At 44.3% G+C, this 27,283-nt stretch overlaps 2 protein-coding genes across 3 annotated transcripts in view; one reads left to right on the top strand and one right to left on the bottom strand.

Moving 5' to 3' along the window:
- Positions 1–6,738: 6,738 nt before the first annotated feature.
- The window catches only part of LOC122923614 (heme-binding protein 2-like), a 72,271-nt gene continuing 51,726 nt past the window's right edge, over positions 6,739–27,283 (bottom strand). The window contains exons 1-4 of one of the 2 annotated variants that reach the window (XM_044274482.1): positions 17,439–17,562; positions 15,143–15,272; positions 11,181–11,352; positions 6,739–7,104 (exon numbers count right to left, since the gene is read on the bottom strand). In XM_044274482.1, the coding sequence (XP_044130417.1) occupies positions 6,879–7,104; positions 11,181–11,352; positions 15,143–15,272; positions 17,439–17,522 (612 nt within the window). In that variant the 5' untranslated portion in view covers positions 17,523–17,562 and the 3' untranslated portion in view covers positions 6,739–6,878. Of the gene's footprint in view, positions 7,105–11,180; positions 11,353–15,142; positions 15,273–17,438; positions 17,563–27,283 lie in introns of those variants that run through there. The other variant, XM_044274481.1, reaches the window with a different exon arrangement.
- Positions 20,207–25,782, top strand: LOC122923616 (heme-binding protein 2-like). The gene is made up of 4 exons (XM_044274483.1): positions 20,207–20,312; positions 21,832–21,961; positions 23,067–23,238; positions 25,427–25,782. The coding sequence occupies exons 1-4, from the start codon at positions 20,307–20,309 to the stop codon at positions 25,650–25,652; spliced, it is 534 nt and encodes a 177-aa protein (XP_044130418.1). The 5' UTR covers positions 20,207–20,306; the 3' UTR covers positions 25,653–25,782.

The raw sequence follows: 27,283 nt of genomic DNA, 5'->3' as shown, positions 1-27,283 counted from the left end.
CTAGGGCCACTGAGATTTATTGTGCTGCATTGAAAACAGGGATGAGACCCTGTAGTGTTGAAGTCCCACAGTACGACAAAAAATAAAAAATGTCAAAGTGTAAAATACCAAACGATCAAGAAGTAGTAAGTACCCCAAATTACTACGTCACTTCATGCCACAAAAACTGAGCCTCTACATAATTAAATTGCCCTAATAAATATGGCTTTTAGAAAAACCAAAAAAGTGTAAAAAACATTTGGTATTGTGTCCATAACAACCTGCTCTATGAAAATAGCACATAATCTAACTAACCTGTCAGGTGAACACTAAAATACAAACTGCCAGAACAGCCATTTTTTTGGGTTACCTTGCCTCACAAAAAGCCTAATAGAGCAGTCAAGTCAGATACCTTATCCTATAATAAGGACATGCAGTAATTTTAGTCCAGCGGGCTTTCTCCGTGCACTGCCAGGGCTCCACCCCCATTCCCATTGTAGTCAATGGGGACGGAGCGGCGGTCCGTGGGCACGGCTCCGACATGATGAACAGCCTGTCGGATCCGTCCTGCCGCAAGTGTGAAAGTAGCCTAACACTATCTGCCTGAAAAGCAGAGTTTTGAAAAGACCGGAATTAGACTTACCGGTAATTCTGTTTCCATGAGATCATCACGACGGCATACAAGGAGATTGACCCCTGACCTCTGTAGGGGCAGGAACAGAGAAAGGTTAAATACCCTCCTCCCACCACCAACACCAGTGTTTCCAAAATCACACAGAGCAACCCGGTGGTGGAGAACAGTAAAAAACAAGAAAAAAGGTATTACTTCATACCTTCCAGAGACCTGGGTAGGTCAAATAATTTGAATCAAGGGAGGGAATAACGTGCCGCCGTGATGATCTCATGGAAACAGAATTACCGGTAAGTCTAATTCCGGTCTTTCCATAGCATCATCACGACGGCATACAAGGAGATATAAAAAATATATCAGTTAAGGGGGGGCTACAGCCTGGAGGACTTTCCGCCCAAAGGACAGATCGGATGACCTGGAAAGATCCAGGCGATAGTGCTTTATAAAGGTATGAATGCTGGACCAAGTGGCAGCACGACAGATTTCCTCCAGAGAAGCCCCAGCTCTCTTAGCCTGAGAGGAGGACATGGCCCGGGTGGAATGGGCCCTAATGTGGACTGGACATGTAAGGTTTTGTAATTGATAACAAAGACTAATAGTTTCTTTGAGCCATCTGGCTATAGATGACCGGGAGGCTTTCTGGCCCTTAAGTCTTCCTCCGAAGAGAACTAGTAGGCTGTCCGACTTCCTAAACTTTTCCGTCACAGTGATATAGTTTAGGACTGCCCGTCTAACATCCAGAGAGTGAAATGTGGCTTCTTTGTCATTAGCAGGGTGTTGACAAAAGGAAGGTAGGGTAACTTCCTGGCTCCGATGAAAATTTGATACCACTTTGGGGAGAAAACCAGGGTCCAGACGGAGAATTAATCTACAATAAAGAAAATAAATATATCACCAGTCCGCAGAAGCGCGGTCCGAACCCCATATACTGTACCGGAGAATTAATCTATCATCTAGAATACGGAGGTAGGGTTCCCTGATCGATAGGGCTTGCAATTCTCCTACTCTGCGGGCCGAAGTTATCGCAATTAAGAAGGCCGTTTTCAAGGACCATAATTTTATAGGACAGTCAGACATGGGTTCAAAGGGCGGTAAGGTAAGGCCTGTAAGAACGATGTTCAGATCCCAGGAAGGGACACGAGCGGTGATCGTTGGGCGGAGCCTTGTCGCTGCCTTGATGAATCTTTTGATCCAACGATGACCGGCTATATCTTGGTCAAAAAAACAAGCCAGGGCTGAGATCTGGACCTTCAAGGTAGAGGGCCTAAGTCCCAGATCTAGACCCCGCTGTAGGAAGTCCAGTATCCTTTGGATGTTAGGTTTATGTAAATGTGGCGATTCATCCCCACTCCACGAACAAAAACGTCTCCAGATCTTAAGGTAGATTGCTGACGTTACCTTCTTCCTGGAAGCTTTCAGAGTAGTAATAACCTCGTTTGATAGTCCCTGAAGTTTCAGGGTTTGGAACTCAGGATCCAAGCTGCTAATTTCAGAAACTGCGGGTTTGGGTGTAGAACTGGGCCCTGCTGGAGTAGGTCCTCCCGTACCGGAAGGGGCCAAGGATCCTGTAGAGAAAGTCTCTGGAGAGATGAGAACCAACTTCTCTTTGGCCACAGGGGGGCGATCACAATCACCGTGGCCTTGTCCTGGAGAATTTTCTGCACCACCTTCGGGATTAGAGGAAGTGGAGGGAAGGCATAGCATAGATTCCAATGCCAACGGATGGCGAAGGCGTCTAATGTATGAGGCCTGTCCCTGGGGTTTAGGGAACAGAATGTTTCCACTTTTGAGTTGGCTCTGGTGGCGAACAGATCTACGTCGGGCAACCCCCATTTCCTTACCACTAACCTGAAGACTTCTGGACTTAGAGACCACTCTGTGTGATCGATCCTGTGGCGGCTGAGAAAATCTGCTTCTTGATTTAGTATCCCCCTCAGGTGAACTGCCGATACAGAGGCCACCTTCTGTTCTGCCCAGGCAAAGATCTTTGTTGCCAGCGCCTGAAGGGTTACGGACCGGGTTCCCCCCTGATGGGAGAGGTAGGCAATGGCTGTAGTGTTGTCCGATAGCACCTTTATATGATGATGACACAACATTTCCTCTGCCGCCCTCAATGCTTCCCAGACTGCTCTCAGCTCCCTGAAATTCGATGATTGGGATCTGATCGAATCTGGCCAAGTGCCCTGAAATATACGGTCCCCGACCTTTGCGCCCCAGCCGGACAGACTTGCGTCTGTTATTACCTGCAACTGGGGAGTCTTCTGCCAGGGATTTCCCCGGGATAGGTTCTCGTGGTTTTTCCACCAATTTAGGGACTGCAGAATCCGAAATGGAGGACTTACTTGGCGATCTAGAGAGGATTGGCACCTGTTCCAGACACTCAGTATCCAGGACTGAAGGGGTCTGAAGTGTATTTGACACCAGGGGACTGCCGGAATACAAGATGTCAGCAGACCCAGCATGCTCATCGCCTCTCTGATAGAGCAAGATCTTCTCTTTTGAAAGGACCTGACCTTTTGTTGGAGAACTGATATTTTGTCCCGAGGTAGGAACACTGCTTGCTTTCGGGAGTCCAGGATCATACCTAAGAAACGAACTTCTCTTGAGGGGGTGAGGACGGATTTTTCCTCGTTTACGATCCACCCCAGGTCGTCTAGGATGGAGAGAAAGACCTTCAGATTGGAATTGATTTGGCTGCGACTTTCGCTGACCAAAAGGAAATCGTCCAAATAGGGGATTATCATGAGTCCCTGCCTTCGGGCGAAGGCAACCATCTCTACCACCACTTTGGTAAATATTCTCGGGGCAGACGAAATCCCGAAGGGAAGGGCTCTGAACTGGTAGTGATGGACGTTTCCTGATATATCCTGGATTGCAAACCGGAGAAAACACTGGGAGCTGGCGTGAATGGGAATATGGTAATAAGCGTCTCGCAGGTCTATAGTGCACATGAAGACGTCTTTGCTTAACAGAGGGATTGTAGATGTTAGGGTCTCCATCCTGAATTTCTGATAACGGATGAATTTGTTTAGAGGCTTCAGGTTTATGATCGTCCGAAAGGTACCTTTTTTCCTGATTAAAAATAAAGTTGAATAAAAACCCTTGCCTCTTTCTAGAGGTGGGACCGGAGAGATTACATTCATCTGAAGAAGTTTCTGGACTCCTTGCCAAAGGTTCGTTTGGAACCGTGTCAGAGAAAATTTGTTTGGGGGTCTTGAAGACCACTCTGATAGCCTGTACCGACTACTTTGGAAATCCAGGGGTTCTGGGAGATGGATTCCCATGATCCCAGGAATCTTGAGAGTCTTCCCCCCACTCCGGCGTCATTGTTTATCTGAAGGTTTTTGCTGGGAGAAGGACTGACCTCTTCCTCTTCCTCCTTTTGGGTAACTCCAACGCCCTGATTTCCCTTTTCCCCTGTAACTCTTTTCTTGACCCGAGGGGGGGCGAAAAGGATACCGGCGTTTGGAAGGGCGATCTTCCGGAAACCCCTTCTTATCCGCGGCCTTCTCTAGGATCTTATCTAGCACCGGGCCAAACACGAACTCTCCGGAAAAGGGGATGGAGCAAAGCTTTAACTTAGATGTCTTATCCCCCGACCAACACTTCATCCAGAGGGCTCTCCTAGCTGCATTGGAGAGCGCTGCATCTCTGGCGGAGAACCGAACTGATTCGGCAGAGGCATCCGCCAGGAAGGCCGTGGCCGACTTTAGAAGGGGGAGAGACTCCAGAATCTGCTCCCTAGACGCTCTGTCTTTAATATGAGTTTCCAACTCTCCCAACCAAAGATACATGGACCGGGCGACTGAAGTAGCCGCAATATTGGTTTTAACGTTAAACATGGACGCCTCCCAGGATTTCCTGAGGAGACTGTCCGCCTTACGATCCATCGACTCTTTGAGTTGGGAGGCATCCTCGAATGGAAGGGACGTCTTTTTGTTCACTTTGGCCACCTGTACATCAATCTTGGGAATTTCATTGAAAATTTTAGATTCCTCCGGATCAAATAGCAACCTATTTTTGAACGTTGCCGGGACTCCCAGTCGTTTTTTCTGGGTCTGTCCACTCATCAAGGATCATGTCCCTAATGCTTTCATTGATGGGAAACACACGGGTCTTCTTAACCCTCAGGCCCCCAAACATCTCTTCTTGTACCGAATGGGTACGTTGTACCTCCTCCACACCCATAGTCGACCTTACAGCTTTCAGAAGGTCGGACATTTCTTCCGTAGAAAAATAATATCTACGTCCATCGTCGTCTGAGTCAGAGACTCTCTCCCCCTCCTCCCACGACTTAACAGAGTGGGCACTTTCCTCCGCAACGACTTCTATATCAGAGGGGGATGGGGATCTAGCCCGCTTCTTCTTTGGTTGCGGCAAATCGGGGGGATTAGTGGACAGGTGGGCCAGGGATGAACGGATCTCCTCCTGAATCATAGTTTTTAATTCCTCTTTTAGGGAGGGTGCCTCCTCCCGTACGATATTTGAAATACAAGGCTTGCACAGTTTTTTGGGGTAGCCGTCAGGGAGTCTACTAGAGCAGGAGACACATTTGAGTGACTTCCCCATCTTTTTTGGGGTTTCTTTTGCCTAAAAGAGATGAAACGGCAAAGTATAAGGGATATGGCCCACCAAGAGGAGGGGGGGGGGGGCGGCGGGGGAGTGGATGTAGGAGCCTGCGCCCTGCCGTAGCTGCACTGAGCATGGAGCAAGAGCTCGCTCCTCCTCTCCCCCCCCCCCCTATATCATCGTGGGAGAGGGGGATCAACAGACTCCCTGACCCATTCATAACCACCCCCGAAGGGGACTCACAGTTAGAGGCGCTGGCGGCGGCTCAGCTCTGGGGGACCGCTCCGGTACCGACATGGTCGCTTCTTCCGAGAGGTAAGGGTTCCGCCAGTGGGGGACCGATCCTGGGAGCGTTTGTCCGGAGCAGGCCTCGGTTTTTAAATTAAGCTCCACGCTGCCGCCACTGACGTCACTTCCGGGTCGCCGGCCGTGACGTCATACATATGCGCCCAATGCGCCGGCGCGCACCCAGCCGCGATGATGCCGGAAGGGAGACTGCGCCAGGGAACAGGCCCCGAAAATCGGGACGAGGTAGAGCCCCACACCCCTGCCCAGCGTTAGTACTGGACCGCGGGAGGGCAGGGGGACGCCATGCAGGATGCCGGCGATTTCTTAAGGTATCCGGACTGAATCCCTAGCTTCATCTCCCTGCATACAGGGAGACCTTTCTCTGCCCTGTCCTCTGTAGGGACAGGAAACACTGGTGTTGGTGTGGGAGGAGGGTATTTAACCTTTCTCTGTTCCTGCCCCTACAGAGGTCAGGGGTCAATCTCCTTGTATGCCGTCGTGATGATGCTATGGAAATACCTAATTCTGTAAATTTGATTTAATAAAGTAGAATTATAACCAAAATATTTCACCATCATAAAGTACATTGTGTTGCGAGAAAGTCAGAATCGCTTTGATAAGTAAAAGCAATCTGAAGTTATTACCACATAGTGTCACGTTTCCAAAAAACGTCCTGGTCATTAAGGTGAAAAATGGCAGGGTGTTAAGTTTTCCAAGACTAAATTATGACCCATCCTCAATAGGTCATCAGTATCCGACCATGGGGGTGCAACACCTGGGACCCTTACTGATCAGCTGTTTGTGGTGCTCACAGAAGCCTGTGCCTTCTCACAGCACCGATCATATAGCATCTGTGCTTGGCATTGTGCTCATCCACATTCTATAGGGCTGAGCTGCGGCTAGGCCACATAACTGATGGATGTGTCGTTACTGGCTTAGAGAAGGTTGTGGCATTACTGCAAGCGCTGCAGCCTTCTCAATCAGATGATTGGTGGGGTCCCCAGGTGTCAGCCTCCCACTGGTCAGAAAGTCTTGGAAAACTCCCTTTATGTGTCACAAAGACTTCTGAGGAAGTGCCAAACGTACATAGGTGCTTTTGACTACACAACTTGTGCTTCTTCCAGCAGAACAGTGGGAGTTGAGACCATCTTGGAAAAACCTAGTATTAATAAATGTCCCCCTGCTGGCATATATAAGACCCCACAACGATATTTGTCACTCCATCTGCCAGGGGTTATTATGTACACAAAGTATATAAAACCAAGAAAAGCCACAGTATACAAATATTTTATTGCTGCAAATTTTGTTACAAAAACAGCACATACAGAACACTTACAAGGCAATGCTGAAGATTTAACAGCCATACTATTTTGCATGTTGGCTTCAGCTGTATTAAGAGAAGGCATGAGGATCACAGCCAGGGCTGAGCAGCAGAAAGATCAAGAAATTCCCACTGCTGAGGAGACTTTGCCATGTACCACACTTCATTGTGGCGGCCGAAAAAATCTAAAGGAGAGTTGTAGCCAGCACGTGCGAAGTATGTATAATCAAACTGCAGACCAAGGGCACCCAGGTTCTGTGCTAGGGTTTTAGCTTGCTCGACATACATAGCGTTAGAGGCATATCCTCCAAAAGTCCTGGAAGAGAAAAAAAATAAAAATATATAGTGAAACACCTGAACATCCAAGCAGAGATCAGTATATAATTACACATCAGATTACATAGTTAATAGACATACATCAAGTTCAACCAAGGGATAGGTGGAGATGCAAATCCCAAAAGGAAGACTCAGATTTCTACATGTTTTCATAAGCATTATTTTTTCACTTTTAAGAATTAGTCTAAACCCTTTTTGAAACTGTCCACTGTTCCTGCTGTGACCATGTCCCGAGTCTATTCCACAGTTCTTAGTGAAGCTTTGACTCTTCCCGAGACCACTTTTTTCTCTCCAGTCGGAGGCAGTGCCCACTTGTCTTTTGAGCACATTTTACATGGAACAGCTTTTCACTATTTTTTTGTATGACCCATTTATATAGGTTAAATCATGTCCTGTCACAGCGGGTGTGCACTCAGATTCAGATAACCCACCAACCAGGCTCTGGGCGAGAGACAGGGGAAGGGTCACCTCCTAGCCAATCCCTGACCTTTTTCCCTGCACTGCTCAGCCCACGTGCAGACCTTAAAGGTAGGGATGTGTCCTCATGCCTGGTCTGACAAAACCCTAAATTCCATGAGATGGTGAAGAGGGGAAATAGGAGCAACCTGCATGGGAGAGATGACAAAACCACCAAACTTGAAATCACACTTATCTTTCTGAGCTGGAACAGACAGACAACCTTCCTAGCTTCCAAGACCACAATGATTTGTATAATCCACTCAGAGCACTGGGCTGGTGTGCCATTTAAACTAATGACCCCACCCAGTGCACCTGATGAGAGGCGGATCCAGCACGGCTCCAAAACACTAAACTCTTACTGCTATCCTGGCCGACCTCCGCACATTGTCAGAGTGGGGCATGACATGTCCCCCCTTAGATGTCTCTTCTGAAGATTAAATCCAATTCTTTTAATCTTTCTTCATAACCAAGACCCTCCATGCCCCTTTCAGTTTAGTCGCTCTCCTCTGTACTTTTTCCAGCTCCAGTGCGTCCTTTCTATGGACTGGTGCCCAGAACTGAACTTCATATTCCAGATGAGGCCGCACCAACGCTTTGTAAAGTGGTAATATTACATCCCTGCCATGCCTCGTTTAATGTATGACAATATCCTGGTGTCCTTAAAAGCAGCTGATTGACATTGTATGCTGTAATTTAATCTACCATCCACAAGGACACCCAAATCCTTCTCTATAAGTGACTCTCCCAGTGCTACATCACTTAGGACATATGAAGCACAGATTACTACCAAGAGGCATAACTTTACATTTGTTTTTCAAAAAACACAAAAACTAAACAGAACCTTAGGAAAGAAGGAAAAGAGAAATATTCAGGAGGAATGGTTCCCTGCCTTTTCAGGAGGCCTGAACCTCAACACGCGAGGTAAACAAGTCCACAAGCAACACTTACTCCAATTCTGCAAGGAATAGGTTTTTGGTGTGCGTTTTTGCCCGGTTTCTCTTTAGATCCTTATTGCAACCAACATTAAATGACAACTACTCCAACAACTCAACCTCAGACGACCTTTCAACCCGATTTACGCCAGTCAAGCCAAGGACTTACAGTTGTCAGATCCTAGCGACTAGACTGTACAACAGAAAATGACTATTAAAGTATTCTCCTTAAATGTCAAGACTTTATCATCCATATAAACTGGTTCCTACACTGCCCTGAACATTGTAGGCTTAGGTCAAGCCCAGGAGAGGCAGTTCTGTTAGTGTTAAGGACCCATCTGCAGAAGCCAATTTGATGCCTGGTAGATGGGCCTTGACACATGTTGGATCAAAAATGTGTGCATTTTTCCCCTCATTTACAGTAGGTATAATACCACAATAAGTATAATCCCCAGTTTTATTGTTAGTCTGTGAAATGTTGTGCTGCCATACTGATTTGTTTGCTTCCTGCATGCTAGCTTTATGGATGTGCACCTGCGACTGAATGTCCTACTCTAATTTTCTTGTAGTCATCCATATAAATGCCACTCTGGATGGAAGCAAAAAACAATGGAGCAGACATTATCTGCATTCAAGAATCCCATCTACTGCTAGGAGATGCCTCTAGAATGAAGCATAAACTTTTCCTTCACATTTACCACTCATGCCCAAACCACCAAGAAGGAGAGTGTGCTCATTACAATTAAACTCCATAGCATTGAAGATGTCTATTGAAATATAACAGGGGAAGGTTTCTTGTCATGCAAGCTGAATAATATGAAACATACATCATGTAATTTATATGGCCCCAATGCTTTAGATTTTTTTAAATTAAATTAGCAGTTCAAGAGGTTCATATATTCATGTTTGGTGACCTCAAACACTATAGCTAATCCAGCATTAGACACTTCTAATCAGAAGATGAGACCTAACCCTTCATTGAACTTCTGGTTATTGGAGAAAGATTTATATGATTCTTGGCGCTGCATCAATGTAAACGAAAGATCAAAACTTTCTATTCAACATAATATATATATCAGGTATGGCCAACCGGAGGCAATCCAGCTGTTGCAAAACTACAACTCCCAGCATTCTCAGACTGCTTACAGACATCAGCAGGGCATGGTGGGAGTTGTAGTTTTACAACAGCTGGAGAGAATCCTACAGCTAGAGTTTAAGCCAACAGACTATCCAAGCTTTTATTATATAATAAATCAAACCTAAATCGGTTCTCTCTAGTTAGCCATCTTGTTTTTTTCATCTCCATCCTCACCTACCAGTTCATTTCTCTTCTACACCTTTCTGACCACATGAAGCATGCACCAAATAGAAGGTGGCTTCATTGGATTATACCTCGTATTCTGCTTTACATTAACAAAGCAAACTAAAGTAATTTAACAGTTTGAAATTAAGAACTCCATAAACACTACTGAAACAGAAAATACATCAGTTCTGGAACAATTGGCACTTAGTGTTTTCTAACCTTTTTTAGGTCTTGTCCATCAGGTGTGGTTTATTGGAAATGTGCATTGGTTTGTAGTAGACTGCACCAATATTGGAACCTTTTTGGAGCAAAACCAAGTCAACGTATAGGTGATGTAAACTTACTGTAGACCGCCTAAAAAACTAAGATTTTATCCAGCATCAACCATAAATCTGGTGCTGTTTATCTGCCCCATGGTTCCAAAAAAGCCAAATAAAAGATTAGGCAAAGGGTGACATTTTAGTAGTAATATGCCACACATGCGTTTAGGGGCTCTTATACTGTACAGCAGTTCACCTGACAAGTTCAGCTTTTTGTGATGTCTGAGAAATCAGACCCACTACGTTCAGTTGCTCGATGTGCCTGGATAAGGTCACATTCACACAGCCCACAGAACAGGAACCGGCTGTGTGACCACCACAAATCCATTAACTTCAATGGGTCCTTGCACCGCATGTTGTGACAGTCTAGAGCAGTAATGGCGAACCTTTTAGAGAGCGAGTGCCCAAACTGCAACCTAAACCCACTTATTTATCACAAAGTGCTAACACGGCAATTTTACCTTAATACCAATATACTGTATCTTCCATGTACTTTATCATTTAGCTATAATAACTGCCTACATTCAGTGCTCTGACTGTGCCATTCATGCGTGCCCTTCGCTGATGAATGGCAGGAAAAGTCTAAGGCTTATTTGTACACCATAGACTTTTTCCAGTGTGCGAGTGCCCACAGAGAGGGCTCCGAGTGCCGCCTCTGGCACCCGTGCCATAGGTTCGCCATCACTGGTCTAGAGCTTGTCCCATCTTGCTGCATGGTTACAGAAGCCCTTCCACATCCAAGATATGACAAGTCCTGTGCTTCACCACAACCATCCCATTTAAAGGGGGTTGTCTGGGTTCAGCTCTGAATCTGGACAACCCTCTAAGTCACGGGTCAGCACCGTGATGCTGTGTGCATACTGTCAGATCTGTGTTTTGCAGACCACAAAACATGGTTGTGTAAATGGGACCCAAGAAATGTTTAGGCATAAACAGTATATTCACCCTTGTCATGCAATGTCTGTGCCATAGTTTTAGATTTTTCTTTACATGTTGCTACAACAGAACAAATGGACCACGATCTGAACCGGCAGCGACTTACTTCACATATAGAGAAACTGCAGGATATGTATCCAGGTAAACTTCAGGGTCTGTAGGTGTCGGAGGTTTCTTCACTTCATGTGACACAAAGAAGGACATAGTGGCACTGCCAGCAAGGGGTTGCTTTAATGGCATGTATACCATCACCGGTACTGTCATATTCATCTTCAGCCCTATAAAGGAAACAGATTGTCAGTATGGCATCAGTATGTGAAACACCTCACTGGATAGCTAAATCTCAATACCTCTTGTATCAGGGATAACACCTTGTTCTGCAAGTCAACTACAGAACTACTTAATATGCACCTACTTAACCACCTCCCTTCTGCCCGTTGACTAAAGGTCTGGTGAGGTGGATCTCCATCTCAGAAAGGATGTTTCTGAATGTCCAGAGATGGCAGCTGCATGCTAATCATTCAGCTGCAGAGCGGGTTGTCTGCCGTCAGTGACAGCAGGGCAACCCAGAGATAAGGGACAGTTCCCAGGTGTCCCTGCCTTCTACATCACTGTTTAAAAATAAGACATATTGGATTTTGCCGCGTCCGTGACAGTCAGCTCCATAAATATATCACATGATCCTTCCAGTCTGATGACCATAAAAAAAACAAAAAACTATAGCTCTCAGAACATGACATTAAAACAAAGCATTTTTGAAAATAAATTATGTAAAAAACAGACATATTTGATATCATTGCGTACATAACCTGCTCTATAAAAATAGCGCATGATTTAACCTGTCAGATGAACATTGTAAAAAATAAAAAAAGCGCCAAAACTGCCATTTTTTGGTTACCTTGTCTCACAAAACACGTAATTTTGCACAATTAAAAATTATATGTACCCCAAAATAGTACCAATAAAACTGGCACCTTACCCCCTAGTTTCCAAAATGGGGTCATTTTTTTGGGGGGAGTTTATACTAAGGGTGCATCAGGGGGCTTCAAATGGGACATGGCATCTAAAAACCAGTTCAGCAAAATCTGCCTTCCAAAAGCCATATGGCGCTCCTTTCCTTCTGCACCCTGCCGTGTGGCCATACAGCAGTTTACAACCATATGTGGGGTGTTTCTGTAAACCGCTGAATCAGGGTAATAAATAGTTTTATTTGGCTGTTAACCCCTTGATGTGTTAAAGAGAAAAAAAAAAACTGCCAATTTCTTTTAATTCTTGAACACCTAAAGGGTTGACAAAGTTTTTAAAATCAGTTTTGAGTAGTGATGAGTGGGAGGTGCCATATTTGATTTCGTGAATATTTGTTGAAATCGAATATTCGTAATTATTCCAATGATCGCGAATAATATGCAATTTAATGGCGTATTGCGATTTTTCCTTTGATAGTATAAGTATCAAGTCTGCCCGATACCCCTGATGAAGCCAGATTAGCTGGCGAAACATGTTGGGGGGGGGGGGCGGAACTTAGGTTTTTAACTTGCTGACCCTACTGAGCCCTTACAGTGTTTTGTGTACCCGATACCACAATATATGGTACCTTTAAGCCCATTTAACCTTAGTGTGTACTCCCCAGACATGGGGGGCCAAGCAGTTATCAGGCACGTTTCTTGAATCTGTCTATACAATTGGGATTATGATGTATGACTGAGCGGTGTTAGTGCACTCCCGCCAACTCATACACCAAAGTGACCCTTTATATACAGTGAGCCTCATGGGGTACAGTGTTTTTAACCCTATAGGTAGCTCACAATAGATTTTTTTCTTTTTTAACATGAATAAGTAAAAGTTATGTTTTATTAGTCTGGGACAAGAGTGGTTAGTTAGCCGAGTAGGCAATAGTGTTTAAGTGATAAATAAACCCTTCCCAGATAGGGTCCTTTATAGTAAGTTGATAGTATAATGCAACGTTCCTATGACTAATTGACTATGGCTAGGCTAATGCATTTTACGAAATTTCGTAATATTGCTCTAACTTCGTCTTTTAGAATATTACGAATATTCTAAAAGATGAAGTTAGAGCAATATTAAGAATATACATAAAAAGTTGAAATCGCGATGCGATTAATATAACTCGAAGTAAATCGCATGGCGATTTCAACTTGACACTGCTATATTCCATATTAGGCTAGAATTAACAAATATGGAATATAGCAGTGCTAAGTTGAATTGCCATGCGATTACTTCGAGTTATATTAATCACATCGCGATTTCAACTTTTTACATATATTCCTAATATTGCTCTAACTTCATCTTTTAGAATATTTGTAATATTCTAAAAGACGAAGTTAGAGCAATATTACGAAATTTCATAAAATACCCATATAGATTGTAATTTAGCTAATATGGAATATAGCAGTGCCAAGTTGAAATCGCCATGCAATTAATTAAATTTCATCGCAATTTCAACTTCATGCTATATTCCATATTCATTAATTCTAGCCTAGTAGGCTAGAATTAACGAATATGGAATATAGCAGTGTTAAGTTGAAATCGCAATTTGATTATTATAACTTGAATTAATCGAATTGCGATTTCAACGTAATTCTCAAATCCGACAGTACATTTTAGTATATGGAGACGTTCCCATGGTGATGGGGACGCTCTATGAGCACGGAAGTCAGCAGAACCGGCAACAGGCACTGACTGGAGCAGCCAGGAATCCAAAGGACAGGTAAGAACTTTAGGGAAGTGGGAAAGAAAAAAAAAAAAGCGAATATTCGATTTCGTGAATATAGAACGATATTCTAAATATTAGCGGAATCTCGAAATTGCGATAGTCGAGGAAAAAAATTTGCAATTTGAATATTCGCGCTCAACACTAGTTTTGAGCAACTTGAGGGGTTTAGTTTCTACAATGGGGTTATTTATGGGGGTTATCCACTATGTAGGCCCCACAAAGTGACTTCAGATCTGAACTGGTCTTTAAAAAGTGGGTTTCGGCAATTCTTAATTTTAAGACTCGCTTCTAAAATTCTAAGCCTTCCAACGTCGTAAAAAAATAAAATTCTCTCAACTTTTGGTAAAATGTTGGATTTTCTCATAAAAAAGGTGAAATATATTGACTCAAATTTATGACCATCATGAAGTACAATGTGTCACGAGAAAACAGTCTCTGAATGGCTTGGATAAGTAAAAGCATTTCAAAGCTAATACCACATAAAGTGACATATGCCAGATTTGCAAAATTGGGCCTGGTCAGGAAAGGGGGCAAATGGCCGGGATGTGAAGTGGTTAACTTTTTTTTTTACTTTACAACATTAGACACCAAGTTGTTTGAGTGATATCCAAAGTCAATTTATTTATACGACTGGTGTTAATACACATCTTCATGGGTTTGGACGTCTCCACATTGTAGGCCAGATGCATACCTTTATATGGGAAAATTCCTACATCACCATACGTTAGCGTTAAAATACAGAATCTCCATATTATGCCATGGTTTGAAGCTCTAGACACAAGGATGCTCCATTGTTGCCTCATCTTAGACAGTGGGGTCATAGCGCTAGTATATGCCCCCATTACCCTTCAGTTGTGGGTCCCACCGCTGGAAGCCTCACCTATAGCGGGAACAGAGCCACACAAAGTGGTGGCTGGAGGAATCCAATCACCAAACACCCAGCTACAGAAGAGAATGGGAGCGCTCCACGCATGACCGGCCACCGCTCCCATTCATTTCTATGGGCCTGACGGAAGTAGCCGAGCCAGCGCTCAGCTATTTTCAGTGGCCACAGAAATAAATGGAGGGTGGCTGTACATGCGCAGTGTGCCCTCACCACTTTCAGGGCTCCGTTCTCAATATATCTATCGATATATGCATCCATTATTTGAGATGAGAACCCCTTTAAAGCTTTGGATTCCATTTTATTCTTTGCCATTATTTTTCTGGTGCAGTGCCAGACAGTACTGTTGGCATTTACTTATAATTGGTTCTGTCAGGGTTTCAATCATTTTGATGGAAAGAATAGTACTACAGACCCGCACAAGATGGCCTTACATAAGAACACAACCTACCTTCAGCATTCTTCCCATTGATGTACATAAACAGACGACTGAAGCTAGTCACCATCCCTATGTTAAAAATGTCCTGTTTTAGTGAAGTTGTGACCCAATGAGTTTCCTCATAGCGACGAAGTTCAAAGTCCTGAAAATATAAACATCCAATTAGAACACAATTAAACTGTCAGCAGCTAGGCTAGGTTGACCAGTTAGGTAAAACTAGGTCTTCAGACTCACAAGATTGTATGGTCTGTTGTGCTTTTTTTTTTTTATAGCCGTTCGCAGAACTTCTCCAATAGGGTCACAAAAAAATAAGAAATAGACAGGACTGTTGTATTATGGGCCAGCTGAAATGCAGACTGCATAACTGTCATGAGCTCTTGAAGAGCAATGCTTTTTTTCCCTACTCAAATGAGGAGTACAAGCAAATACAAAAAGGTAACATGCTTCCTCCAGTTATCAAACCCGGTCGCTGATCTGACTAGTGAACCCAGACTGCCTGCTCACAGAAGAGGGGTAATGTATTTCATGTATTATGTGCATGACCCACAAATCCCATAAGGTTGTATAGGAAGTGGGAGGTCCCATGAGGCTAGTCAGGGCTGGTTCCACCCTTACTCTCTAGGAGGAAGATCCTGGAGTTTGTGGCTGCCAGCTGAGGAGAGAACACCTCCGAGCAGCAACAGCTCCTGTAGGAAGAGCCACTGGAATTATAGCCGCTTGCTCAGGAGAGACCACCTCAGAGGATCCAGCTTCCCTACAGACTACGAGCAGTTTATGTACCAGTCCTTACCATGCACCAGGACCCGGCCGTCTTGAGTGTACAGGCTTCTATGAGAGACAGCATAGCCATCAGCCACAGAGGCGGAACGCTATGCAGGTCACTGGGGCACTGTGGATGTGCTATGTTTAAAGGGAAACTGTCACCTAAAAAAACACCTCCCAAACCACCAGCTTTACCTTAAAGCAGCCAGCAGTATGTTCCTAAAGATACTTTTCTTCCTCCGCCCAGATGCACCAAAATCTTGAAAAACTAACTTTAATCCCCTGCACGCGCTATGTAACAGCAGAGTTTGAAGTCAAGGGGGCAGCGGCCTCCCCGATTCAAGTCAGGATAACCACACCCCCTTTCCCTGCCCCTTCACCTCTGATTGACAGCCACACATGAACATCTGATGCACTCACTTTCTGCCGGCTTTGGTGAACAGCTAGCGACTCAATTAAAAGGGAAGGGACAGGGAAAGGGGCGTGGTTATTTTGACTTGATGGGGACATTAATTCTGGGGTGCACTAGTAGGGGGCATTATTTTTTACTGGGGGCACTAATGGGCCCATTACTCTTACTGGGGGCATCAATTCTGGGGTTCACTGATGGAGTCATTACTACATGGGGGCGCTAATAAGAGCATTATTATTTGGAGCCACAGTATGATAGCAATTTAACACCCTGGGTTAAGCCACTCCTATAGCCACACCCCATTTGGGGGGGTGGCTTCACATGGCTAGTATTTTTTGTCAGGAAAGGTGGCAACCCTACAGCCAGTATCAAAGCCCACTAAGGAGTCCTACCTTAAAGTGTGTTAATATAGGTAGATAAAATTATGGTGGTAAATCACCAAAGTCTCACACAACTATGGGCAATGTGAAGTTTGCCTTCACAGAGACAATACATTTTAACACTATAGAAACAGCAGTAAAAACTAAGAGAGCTATCAAACTGGTGTAAAGTAGAACTGGCTTAGTTGCCAATAGCAACCAGATTCCACATTTCATAGCTCCTTTGGAAAAGAGGTGGAATCTGATTGGTTGCTAGGGGCAATTAAGCCAGTTCCATTTTACACCAGTTTGATAAATGACTCCATATGTTTTTGAAGGAGTCAACTCTGGATCTATGATCTAATGGTCAATTCACTCAAGCCTAGCCCTGACTGATCTACAGCTGGAAGTGGGCATAAGAAGGGGGACTATTCCAGTCAAGGGCCTGAGTAGTTTTCACTCCAAGAGCACAGGCCGCGAGAGGTGCACCCAATGAGCACCAGTTACAGATACATAGACTAGGACAGCACAGGAGGTTCTACCAATTGACAGAACATTAGGTGAAAATCATAACTAATAAGTGAATCCACAACTAGAAGACATGACGGCTCCACCACCCCTCCCCCACACTTACATCATATTGTTCCACCAGCCGGTACTTTGGACAGTCATAGTGGTGACAAAATGGAGGCAACTGGTTCTGACTGGAGACATCAGAACCTTGTACTGCAATCCCCAGTACAGAGAGCAGCCCCAGCAGAAGTCTTCTCCTCACCTCCATGTCTGGATGTGTCTGAGTGGAGCTCAGCTGCTGATATAGGAGGTGGATATGGGTGGAGCAGAGAACGTTCCCAATCATCAGGTTAGAGCCTGGAGTTATGTCCGATCACCGTCACCTGGAGACAACACGGGAGCACATTTAGGCTAGGTCTACACGACGACATTTGTCGCACCAATGTCGCGTGACAATTTTTATAATGGCAGTCTATGGTGTCGCACTGCAACATGCGACATGCTGCGACTGCGACGCGACAGTCGCAGAAAATCCATTCAAGATGGATTTTTCTGCGACTGTCGCGTCGCAGTCGCAACATGTCGCATGTTGCAGTGCGACACCATAGACTGCCATTATAAAAATTGTCGCGCGACAAATGTCGTCGTGTAGACCTAGCCTTAGGCTACTGTAGGGCTACACAGCAAATTCTTGTTGACAAAAAGTAATGTGACATTTTTTATAATGATAGACACAATAGTTGCAACAAAAAAAATCCATCCAAGTTGTATTTTTGTGTGACACCATTAACTATCATTATAAAATATGTTGCGCAACATTTTGTTGCACAACTTATTGTTGCCTTAGGCTAGGGCTACACAGCGACAATAAGGGTACAACTACACTGCTACGTGTTTTGTAATGATAGTCAATGTCGTCGCACCGCAAAATGCTGCAACTGCAATGTGACAGTCACACAAAAATCCAACTTGGATGGATTTATTGCTACTGTGGTGTCACAGTAACAGCGTGTTGCGGTGCGACACCATTGACATTCATTACAAAAAAAGTCGCAGTGTAGTTGTACCCTTTTTGTAAGGCCTCCTGCGCACGAATGTGTGCTGCTCGTTGCCATATTGCGGACCACATTTGCAGATCCGCAATACACGTTCCGTGGGCATTCCGCATCACGGATGCGGACCCATTCACTTCAATGGGTCCGCAAATCCGAAGATGCGGTGCGGAACGGAAGTACAGAACTGAACCCCACAGAAGCACTTCTGTGGTGTTCCGTTCCACAAAAAGATAGAACTTGTTCTATCTTTTTGCGGAACGGACGGGTCGTGGATCCTATTCAAGTGAATGGGTCTGCGATCCGCATGCGACTGCCCCACAGTCGGTGCCTGTGCATTGCAGGCCGCAATTTGCAGTCCATAGCACGGCCACGGGGCTCTTACGTTCATGTGAACAAGCCCTTAGGGTTCATTCACACGGCTGTATGAACGGATACACACCCGTCCCGCAATTTTGCGGAAGGTTTGCGTGTGCTGTCCGCATCCGTTATTCCGTACCGCGGCTCTGCAGAAATGATAGAACATGTCCTATTTTAACATGATTATAACGGAATCCATAAGACGGAAGTCAAAACGGAAGCCTTTAAGAGGCACTCCGTTTTGATCCGTCATAATAGAAGTCTATGAGAATTATAACGTCTGGCTCCCGTTATGCAAGACGCCGGACGGACAACAAAGTCCTGTCGATAGGACTTTTTTTTTCGTTCTGCAGAATGGAAACCAGTCGGATACGTTAGGATTCCCGTAGACTTCTATTATGACGGATCAAAACGGAGTGCCTCTTAAAGGCTTCCGTTTTGACTTCCGTCTTATGGATTCCGTTATTTTCTGTTCTAACCATGTTATAATGGAAAACAAAAACGGAATCCATAACGGTCATGTGAACAAGCCCTAAGACTAGAGCTACACGGCGACATGTGTTGCAGAAAAGTTGTGTAAGGCCTCCTGTGTGCGCCCCGTGGCCGTGCTTCGGCCCGCAAATTGTGGGCCGCACTGCATGAACACGGATTGCAGACCCTTTAACTTTAATGGGTTAGCGATCCGGCCGTTACGCAAAAAGATAGGACATGTTCTATCTTTTTGCGAAACGGAAGTACTGGACAAAACCCTGTGGAAGCACTCTGAAGGGTTCCGTTCCGTGCTACCATTCCACATCATTCTGCATCTCCGAATTTGTGGACCCATTGAAGTGAATGGGTCCGTGACCGTGATGCGGAATGCCCACTGAACTGCGACCGTGTATTGCGGATCCGCAAATGTGGTCCGCAATATGGCAATGAGCAGCACACATTTGTGTGCAGGAGGCCTTCCTTACAAAAAGGGTACAACTACACCGCAACGTTGTTTTGTAATGAATGTCAATGGTGTCGCACCGCAACACGCTGTTACTGTGACACGACAGTAGCAATAAATCCATCTAAGTGGGATTATTGTGTGACTGTCGCATTGCAGTTGCAGCATGTTGCGGTGTGACGGCATTGACTATCAATTACAAAAAACATGTAGTGTAGTTGTACCCTAAGGCTACGTCTACACGACGACATTTGTTGCGCGACATTTTGTTGCACTAATGTCGCGCAACAATTTTTATAATGGCAGTCTATGGTGTCGCACTGCAACATGCTGCGACTCAACAGTCACAGAAAACCCATGCATGTGACAGTGCAACACCATAGACTGCCATTATAAAAATTGTTGCGTGACATTAGTGCAACAAAATGTCGCGCAACAAATGTCGTCGTGTAGCCCTAGCCTAAGGCAACAATAAGTTGTGCAACAAAATGTTGCGCAACATATTTTATAATGATAGTCAATGGTGCCACACAAAATACAACTTGGATGGATTTTTTTTTTTGTGCCTTGTCGTGTCTATAATTATAAAATTGTCACATGACTTTTTGGCAACAAGAATTCGCTGTGTAGCCCTACAGTAGCCTAAATGTGCTCCCGCGTTGTCTCCAGGTGACGGTGATCGGACATAAGTCCAGGCTTTAACCTGTTGATTGGGAACGTTCTCTGCTCCACCCATATCCACCTCCTATATCAGCAGCTGAGCTCACCTCAGACACATCCAGACATGGAGGTGAGGAGAAGACTTCTGCTGGGGCTGCTCTCTGTACTGGGGATTGCAGTACAAGCTTCTGATGTCTCCAGTCAGAATAAGCTGCCTCCATTTTGTCACAACTATGACTGTCCGAAGTACCAGCTGGTGAAAGAATATGATGTAAGTGTGGGGGAGGGGCGGTGGAGCCGTCATGTCTTCTAGTTGTGGATTCACTTATTAGTTACTATTTTCACCTAATGCTCTCTTCTGTCAATTGGTAGAACCTCCTGTGCTCATTGGGTGCACCTCTCGCGGCCTGTGCTCTTGGAGTGAAAACTACTCCGGCCCTTGACTGGAATAGTTCTCCTTCTTATGCCCACTTCCAGCTGTAGATCAGTCAGGGCTAGGCTTGAGTGACTTGTGCTTTGGATCGTAGCTCCAGAGTTGACTCCTTCATAAACATATGGGGTCATTTATCAAACTGGTGTAAAATAGAACTGGCTTAATTGACCCTAGCAACCAATCGGATTCCACCTCTTGTTTTCCAAAGGAGCTATAAAATGTGGAATCTGGTTGCTATTGGCAACTAAGCCAGTTCTACTTTACACCAGTTTGATAACACTCCCTTAGTTTTTATTTTTTTTAGTGTTAAAATTTATTGTTTCCGTGAAGGTAAACTTTCATATTGCCCATAGTTGTGAGCAGTGTTGGACTGGGGTACCTAGGGCCCACCAGTAAAATTTATTTTGGGGGCCCACCATACAGATACATTCAAATATAATAAATAATCTAATGTTTTTTTATATGAAAATAGGCTGGTTGAGGTGCTGTACATTGAATATATGTATGTAGTGCAGGAAGTCTAATGTGTTATGTGCCACTTGTACAGGGGGTGCATCACAGGGGTCCACCTTGCTCAGGGGCCCACCGGGGAATTCCCCTGCACCCCCTGTGGGCCAGTCTGAGCCTGGTTGTGAGACTCTGGGGAATTACCATGATATTCCTATCTGCATATTTTAAAACTCTTTAAGGTAGGACTCCTTAGTGGGCTTTGGTACTGGCTGTAGGGTTGCCACCTTTCCCAACAAAAAAATACTGGCCATGAAAAGCCACACCCCAAAGGGGTGTGGCTATAGGCGTGGCTTAACCCAGGGTATTAATGGGATTGTGTACAAGACCTTCCACTGTACGGGGTTGTGGATATTTGTCAGTTTGTGAGGTAAATTATTGACAATTGTGTCGAACCCCAATGGATATAGCATCTCCGAGCTTACAGTACATGATCCAGTGAACTCTGAGGGGGTACATGCTGCTACAGTACTTCATGCACTACGGCTTGTTTTTAAGGATGTTTGTTTTGTAAGAATAATTGACTAATAAACTGATATATATGTGTGCTCTTGTATATTTGGTTCTTTGTGGAATATCACACATTGAACTATCCACAATTTGTTTTAATTGAATAATCGTGAGTCGCTCTAGTGTTACTTTTATCTGGTCACCCTAACCTAGCTGCTGACAGTTTAATTGTGTTCTAATTGGATGTTTACATTTTCAGGATTTTGAACTTCGTCGCTATGAGGAAACTCATTGGGTGACAACTTCACTAAAACAGGACGCTTTTAACATAGGGATGGTGACTAGCTTCAGTCGTCTGTTTAGGTATATCAATGGGAAGAATGCTGAAGGTAGGTTGTGTTCTTGATAAGGCCATCTTGTGCGGTTCTCTGTTTTGGAGTGCTATTATTCTTATCAAAATGATTGCAACCCTGACAGAACCAATTATATAAGTAAATGCCAACAGTACCGTCTGGCACTGCACCAGAACAATAATGGAATCCAAAGCTTTAAATGGGTTGGCTCATCTCACATAACGGAAGCATATCGATAGATATATCGTACGGAGCCCTCAAAGTGGTAAGGGCACACTGCGCATGTGCAGCCACCCTCCATTATTTCTATGTGGCCTCCGAAAATAGCTGAGCACTGGCTCGGCTACTTCCGTCAGGCCCATAGAAGTAGTGGCCGGTCATGCATGGAGCGCTCCCACTCTCTTCTGTGGGCTGAGTGCTTGGTGACTGAATTCCTCCAGCCACCACTTTGTGTGGCTCTGTTTTTTGCTATAGGTGTGGCTTCCAGCGGTGGGACTCACACCTGGAAGAGAATGGGGGCATATCCTAGCAATATGCCCCCACTGTCTGATATGAGGCAACAATGGAGAGCTTCAAACCATGGCATAACATGGAGATGCATCCAAAGCCATGTAGATGTGTATTATCACCAGTCGTATAAATGAAAATTTACTTTGGACTTCACTCAAACAACTTGATTTCTTTAATGTTATAAAATAAAAGTTGCATTTTATTTTTAACTTTATCATATTGTATTTTATATCCCTTTTTATTTCTGTTATACACGTGTTCATTATAAAATTGTGTGATTTAATAAAAAAAATTTTAACCGTACAAGTCGAAATGAAGTGTGCTCGCCCATTACTATAGCTTTTATTTCAACCAAACATTACTAGAGGGTGGGTGTCCCTCTAATTTGGGCTAGTAGCACCTGCTCCTGTATTTCGTTTGGAGTGAGACACCATCTTGAAGTTTTGATTTCTTTAATGTTGTAAAATAAAAAAGTTTAAGTGGTTCTGTACTTGACTTGCCGAACGAGGTGTTGGCCCTGATACAAGAGGTACTGAGATTTAGCTATCCAGTGAGGTGTTTCAGAGGCTGTGTAGACCATATGGCATCAATGTGTTGTATAATCCATACTGACAATCTGTTTCCTTTATAGGGCTGAAGATGAATATGACAGTACCGGTGATGGTATACATGCCATTAAAGCAACCCCTTGCTGGCAGTGCCACTATGTCCTTCTTTGTGTCACATGAAGTGAAGAAACCTCCGACACCTACAGACCCTGACGTTTACCTGGATACATATCCTGCAGTTTCTCTATATGTGAAGTAAGTCGCTGCCAGTTCACATCGTGGTCCATTTGTTCTGTTGTAGCAACATGTAAAGAGAAATCTAAAACTATGGCACAGACATTGCATGACAAGGGTGAATATACTGTTTATGCCTAAACATTTCTTAGGCCCCATTTACACAACCATGTTTTGTGGTCTGCAAAACACAGATCCACAAGTTACTGACAGTATGCACACAGCATCACGGTGCTGACCCATGACTTAAAGGGGGTTATCCAGGTTCAGAGCTGATCCCGGACAACCCCTTTAAATGGGTTTGTACATGTTGTGGTGAAGCACAGGACTTGCCATATCTGGCTTGGATGTGGAAGGGCTTCTGTAACCATGCAACAAGATGGGACAAGCTCTAGACGTTGTCACAACATGTGCTACAAGGACCCATTGAAGTTAATGGATTTGTGGTGGTCACACAGCCAGGTTCTGTTCTGTGGGCTGTGTGAATGAGCCCTTATACAGGCACATCGAGCAACTGACCATAGAGGGTCTCATTTCTCAGACCTCACAAAAACTTGTCAGGTGAACTGCTGTACAGTATAAGAGCCCCTACACACATAGTATATTACTACTAAAATGTCACCCTTTGCCTAATCTTTAATTTGGAACCATGGGGCAGATTTGCTAATGTTTAAATAACTGTGTAAACTTGGTTTTAAACAGAACCAGATTTATGGTTGATGCTGGATAAAGGATCTTAGTTTTTAGGCGGTCTACTGTAAGTTTACATCACCTATACGTTGACTTGGTTTTGCTGCAAAAAAGTTCCAATATTGGTGCAGTCTACTTAAACCACACACTTTCCTACAAACCAATGCACATTTCCAATAAACCACACCTGATGGACAAGACCTAAAAAAGATTAGAAAACACTAAGTGCCGATTGTTGCAGAACTGATGTATTTTCTGTTTCAGTAGTTTTTATGGAGTTTTTAATTTCAAACTGTTAAATTACTTTAGTCTGATTTGTTAGTGTAAAGTATAACGGTATAATCAGGTTATCCAAGGAGAACAAATTCCAATAAAATCAGAACATTTCTTTATGTAAAGCATCATCCAATTATGCTTCAATGAAGCGACCTTCTATTTGGTGCATGCTTCATGTGGTCAAAGGTGTAGAAGGAAAAATGAACTGGTAGGTGAGGATGGAGATGAAATAAACAAGATGGCTAACTAGAGAGAACCTATTTAGGTATAATTATTATATAATAAAAGCTTGGATAACCTGTTTGATTAAACTCTAGCTCAGGCATGTCCAAACTGCAGCCCTCCAGATGTTCCAAAACTAAATCTCCCAGCATGCCTGGATAGCTTACAGCTATTAGAGCATGCTGGGAGTTGTAGTTTTGCAACAGCTGGAGGGCCGCAGTTTGGACATGCCTGCTCTAGCTGTTGTAAAACTACAACTCCCACCATGCCCTGCTGATGGCTGTAGGTCAGTCTGAGCATACCGGGAGTTGTATTTTTTTTCAACAGCTGGAGAGCCTCAGATTACCATATGTTTTGCCCCATAAGACGCACTCCGCACCCCCTGCGTCTTATGGGGCGAATGCTGACATTTTTACATCGCAGGCTGCGATGTATATGCGGGGGCGGCAGTTAGGGCGGTGCAGTCACTGTAGTACGGCCCTGCCGCTCCAGTGCTGGATTATAAAAAGGCTCATTCAATTAAGTGATTAAACATGGGGGGGGGGGGGGCCCCCCACTTTTAATATTACCATACATCCTAACCGCTTCTGTAGAATGCAGGCCGGGCGGCAGCCTAACTCCCTGATGTCACGTGCCTGCGCCTTCTACTTTATGAATGGCGCAGGCAAGTGACGTGACAGCCATCCCGCCTGCATTGTACAGAAGCTGTTAGGATGTACGGTAATATTAGGAGTGAGGGGGGGCATGTTTAATCACTCTTAATTGAATGAGATTTTATATTTGTATACTGGAGGGGGAAATCTGTGGCTAACAGTTTTACAGGGAACATCTGTGGAAGGCACTGTTATGGGGTGGGGGGTCTGTGGATGGCAAACATATAACAGTGTCATCCACAGATCCCCACCTATCCCTTGGTTGAACTTGATGGACATATGTCTAACTGATGTAACCTGATGTGTAAATTATTTACTGTTCTCTGCTGGATTTAATATTTTTAATATATATTTTTTTCCTCTTCCAGGACTTTTGGAGGATACGCCTCTACCGCTATGTATGTCGAGCAAGCTAAAGCCCTAGCAGAGAACCTGGCTGCCCTTGGTCTGCAGTTTGATTATACATACTTCGCACGTGCTGGCTACAATTCTCCTTTAGACTTTTTCGGCCGCCACAATGAAGTGTGGTACATGGCAAAGTCCCCTCAGCAGTGGGAATTTCTTGATCTTTCTGCTGCTCAGCCCTGGCTGTGATCCTCATGCCTTCTCTTAATACAGCTGAAGCCAACAAAATAGTATGGCTGTTACATCTTCAGCATTGCCTTGTAAGTGTTATGTATGTGCTGTTTTTGTAACTGATTTTGCAGCAATAAAATATTTGTATACTGTGGCTTTTCTTGGTTTATATACTTGAGTGGATTATCTTTGTGTACATAATAGCCCCTGGCGGATGAAGTGTGACAAATATCGTTGTGGGGTCGTGTTATTTATATCAGCAGGGGTACACTTATTAAGACCAGTGTTTTCCAAGACTGTCTTAACGCCCACTGTTCTGCTGGAAGAAGCACAAGTTGTGTAGTCAAAAGCCCCTATGCAAGTTTGGCACTTCCTCAGAAGTCTCTGACAGACTTGGGCCTCATGCACACAACCTCAATGGGTCCATGGAAAACTCGGCTAATGCACCATTTGTCATCCGCATGTGTGTTTCCAGTCCGTTGAAAAAAACATGACCTGTCCTATTTATTTTTTTTTCACTGACAACGGTTTGGACCAATTCAAGTCAATGGGTCTGTGCAAAAACAAGGATGCACACAAGATTGTCATCCATAAATTTTTTTATTTTTTTTCTTAATGTTTGGAGATCCTCCAAAAAATAAAGACTCACAGAACGGAACACCTTTTTGCGGACCTCAAAAAATAGTGTGTGCATGAGGCCTTAAGGTGAGTTTTTTCCAAGACTTTCTGACCAGTGGGAGGCTGACACCTGGGGACTCCACCAATCATCTGATTGAGAAGGCTGCAGCGCTTGCAGTAATGGCACAACCTTCTCTAAGCCAGTAATGACGCATCCATCAGTCATGTGGCCTAGTCACAACTCAGCCCTATAGAATGTGGGTGACCACAATGCCAAGCACAGATGCTATGATGTACAGCACCACAATCAGCTGATCAGTGGGGGTCCCAGGTGTTGGACCCCTATGATCAGATACTGATGACCTACTGAGGATGGGTCATAATTCAGAGTCTTGGAAAACCTTTAACACCCTGCCATTTTTCACTTTAAGGACCAGGAAGTTTTTTTTTTTTGAGACTTGACATGTCACTATGTGGTAATAACTCAAGATTGCTTTTACTTATCCAATCTATTCTGAAATTGTTTTCTCACCACACATTGTACTTCATGATGGTGAGAAAATTTTATATAATTTGCCTTTTTATAAAATCCAAAATTTACAGAATTAGGAATTTTCAAAACTCTGCTTTTCAGGCAGATCATGGGTTATTACTAGAGTTGAGCGAACACCTGGATGTTCGGGTTCGAGAAGTTCGGCCGAACTTCCCGGAAATGTTCGGGATCCGAACTTCGTCCCGAACCCCATTGAAGTCAATGGGGACCGAACTTTTCGGCACTAAAACGGCTGTAAAACAGCCCAGGAAAGGGCTAGAGGGCTGAAAAAGGCAGCAACATGTAGGTAAATCCCCTGCAAACAAATGTGGATAGGGAAATGAATTAAAATAAAAATTAACCAAAATCAATTGGAGAGAGGTCCCATAGCAGAGAATCTGGCTTCCCGTCACCCACCACTGGAACAGTCCATTCTCAGATATTTAGGCCCAGGCAGAGGAGAGAGGTCCCGTAACAGAGGATCTGGCTTCATGTCAGC

Source organism: Bufo gargarizans, unplaced genomic scaffold (genome assembly GCF_014858855.1).
Source record: "Bufo gargarizans isolate SCDJY-AF-19 unplaced genomic scaffold, ASM1485885v1 original_scaffold_1775_pilon, whole genome shotgun sequence".
NCBI classification, from domain to species: domain Eukaryota; kingdom Metazoa; phylum Chordata; class Amphibia; order Anura; family Bufonidae; genus Bufo; species Bufo gargarizans.
The sequence above is the reverse complement of the archived record's forward strand: the minus strand, read 5'-3'. Positions and strand labels throughout refer to the sequence as shown.

What these genes read in the sequence shown, in the direction of transcription:
- LOC122923616 (XM_044274483.1), top strand. An exon ending in CAATGGGAAGAATGCTGAAG is followed by an intron (nt 21,962 to 23,066) that starts GTAGGTTGTGTT and finishes TTTCCTTTATAG; the next exon opens with GGCTGAAGATGAATATGACA. An exon ending in GCAGTTTCTCTATATGTGAA is followed by an intron (nt 23,239 to 25,426) that starts GTAAGTCGCTGC and finishes TTCCTCTTCCAG; the next exon opens with GACTTTTGGAGGATACGCCT.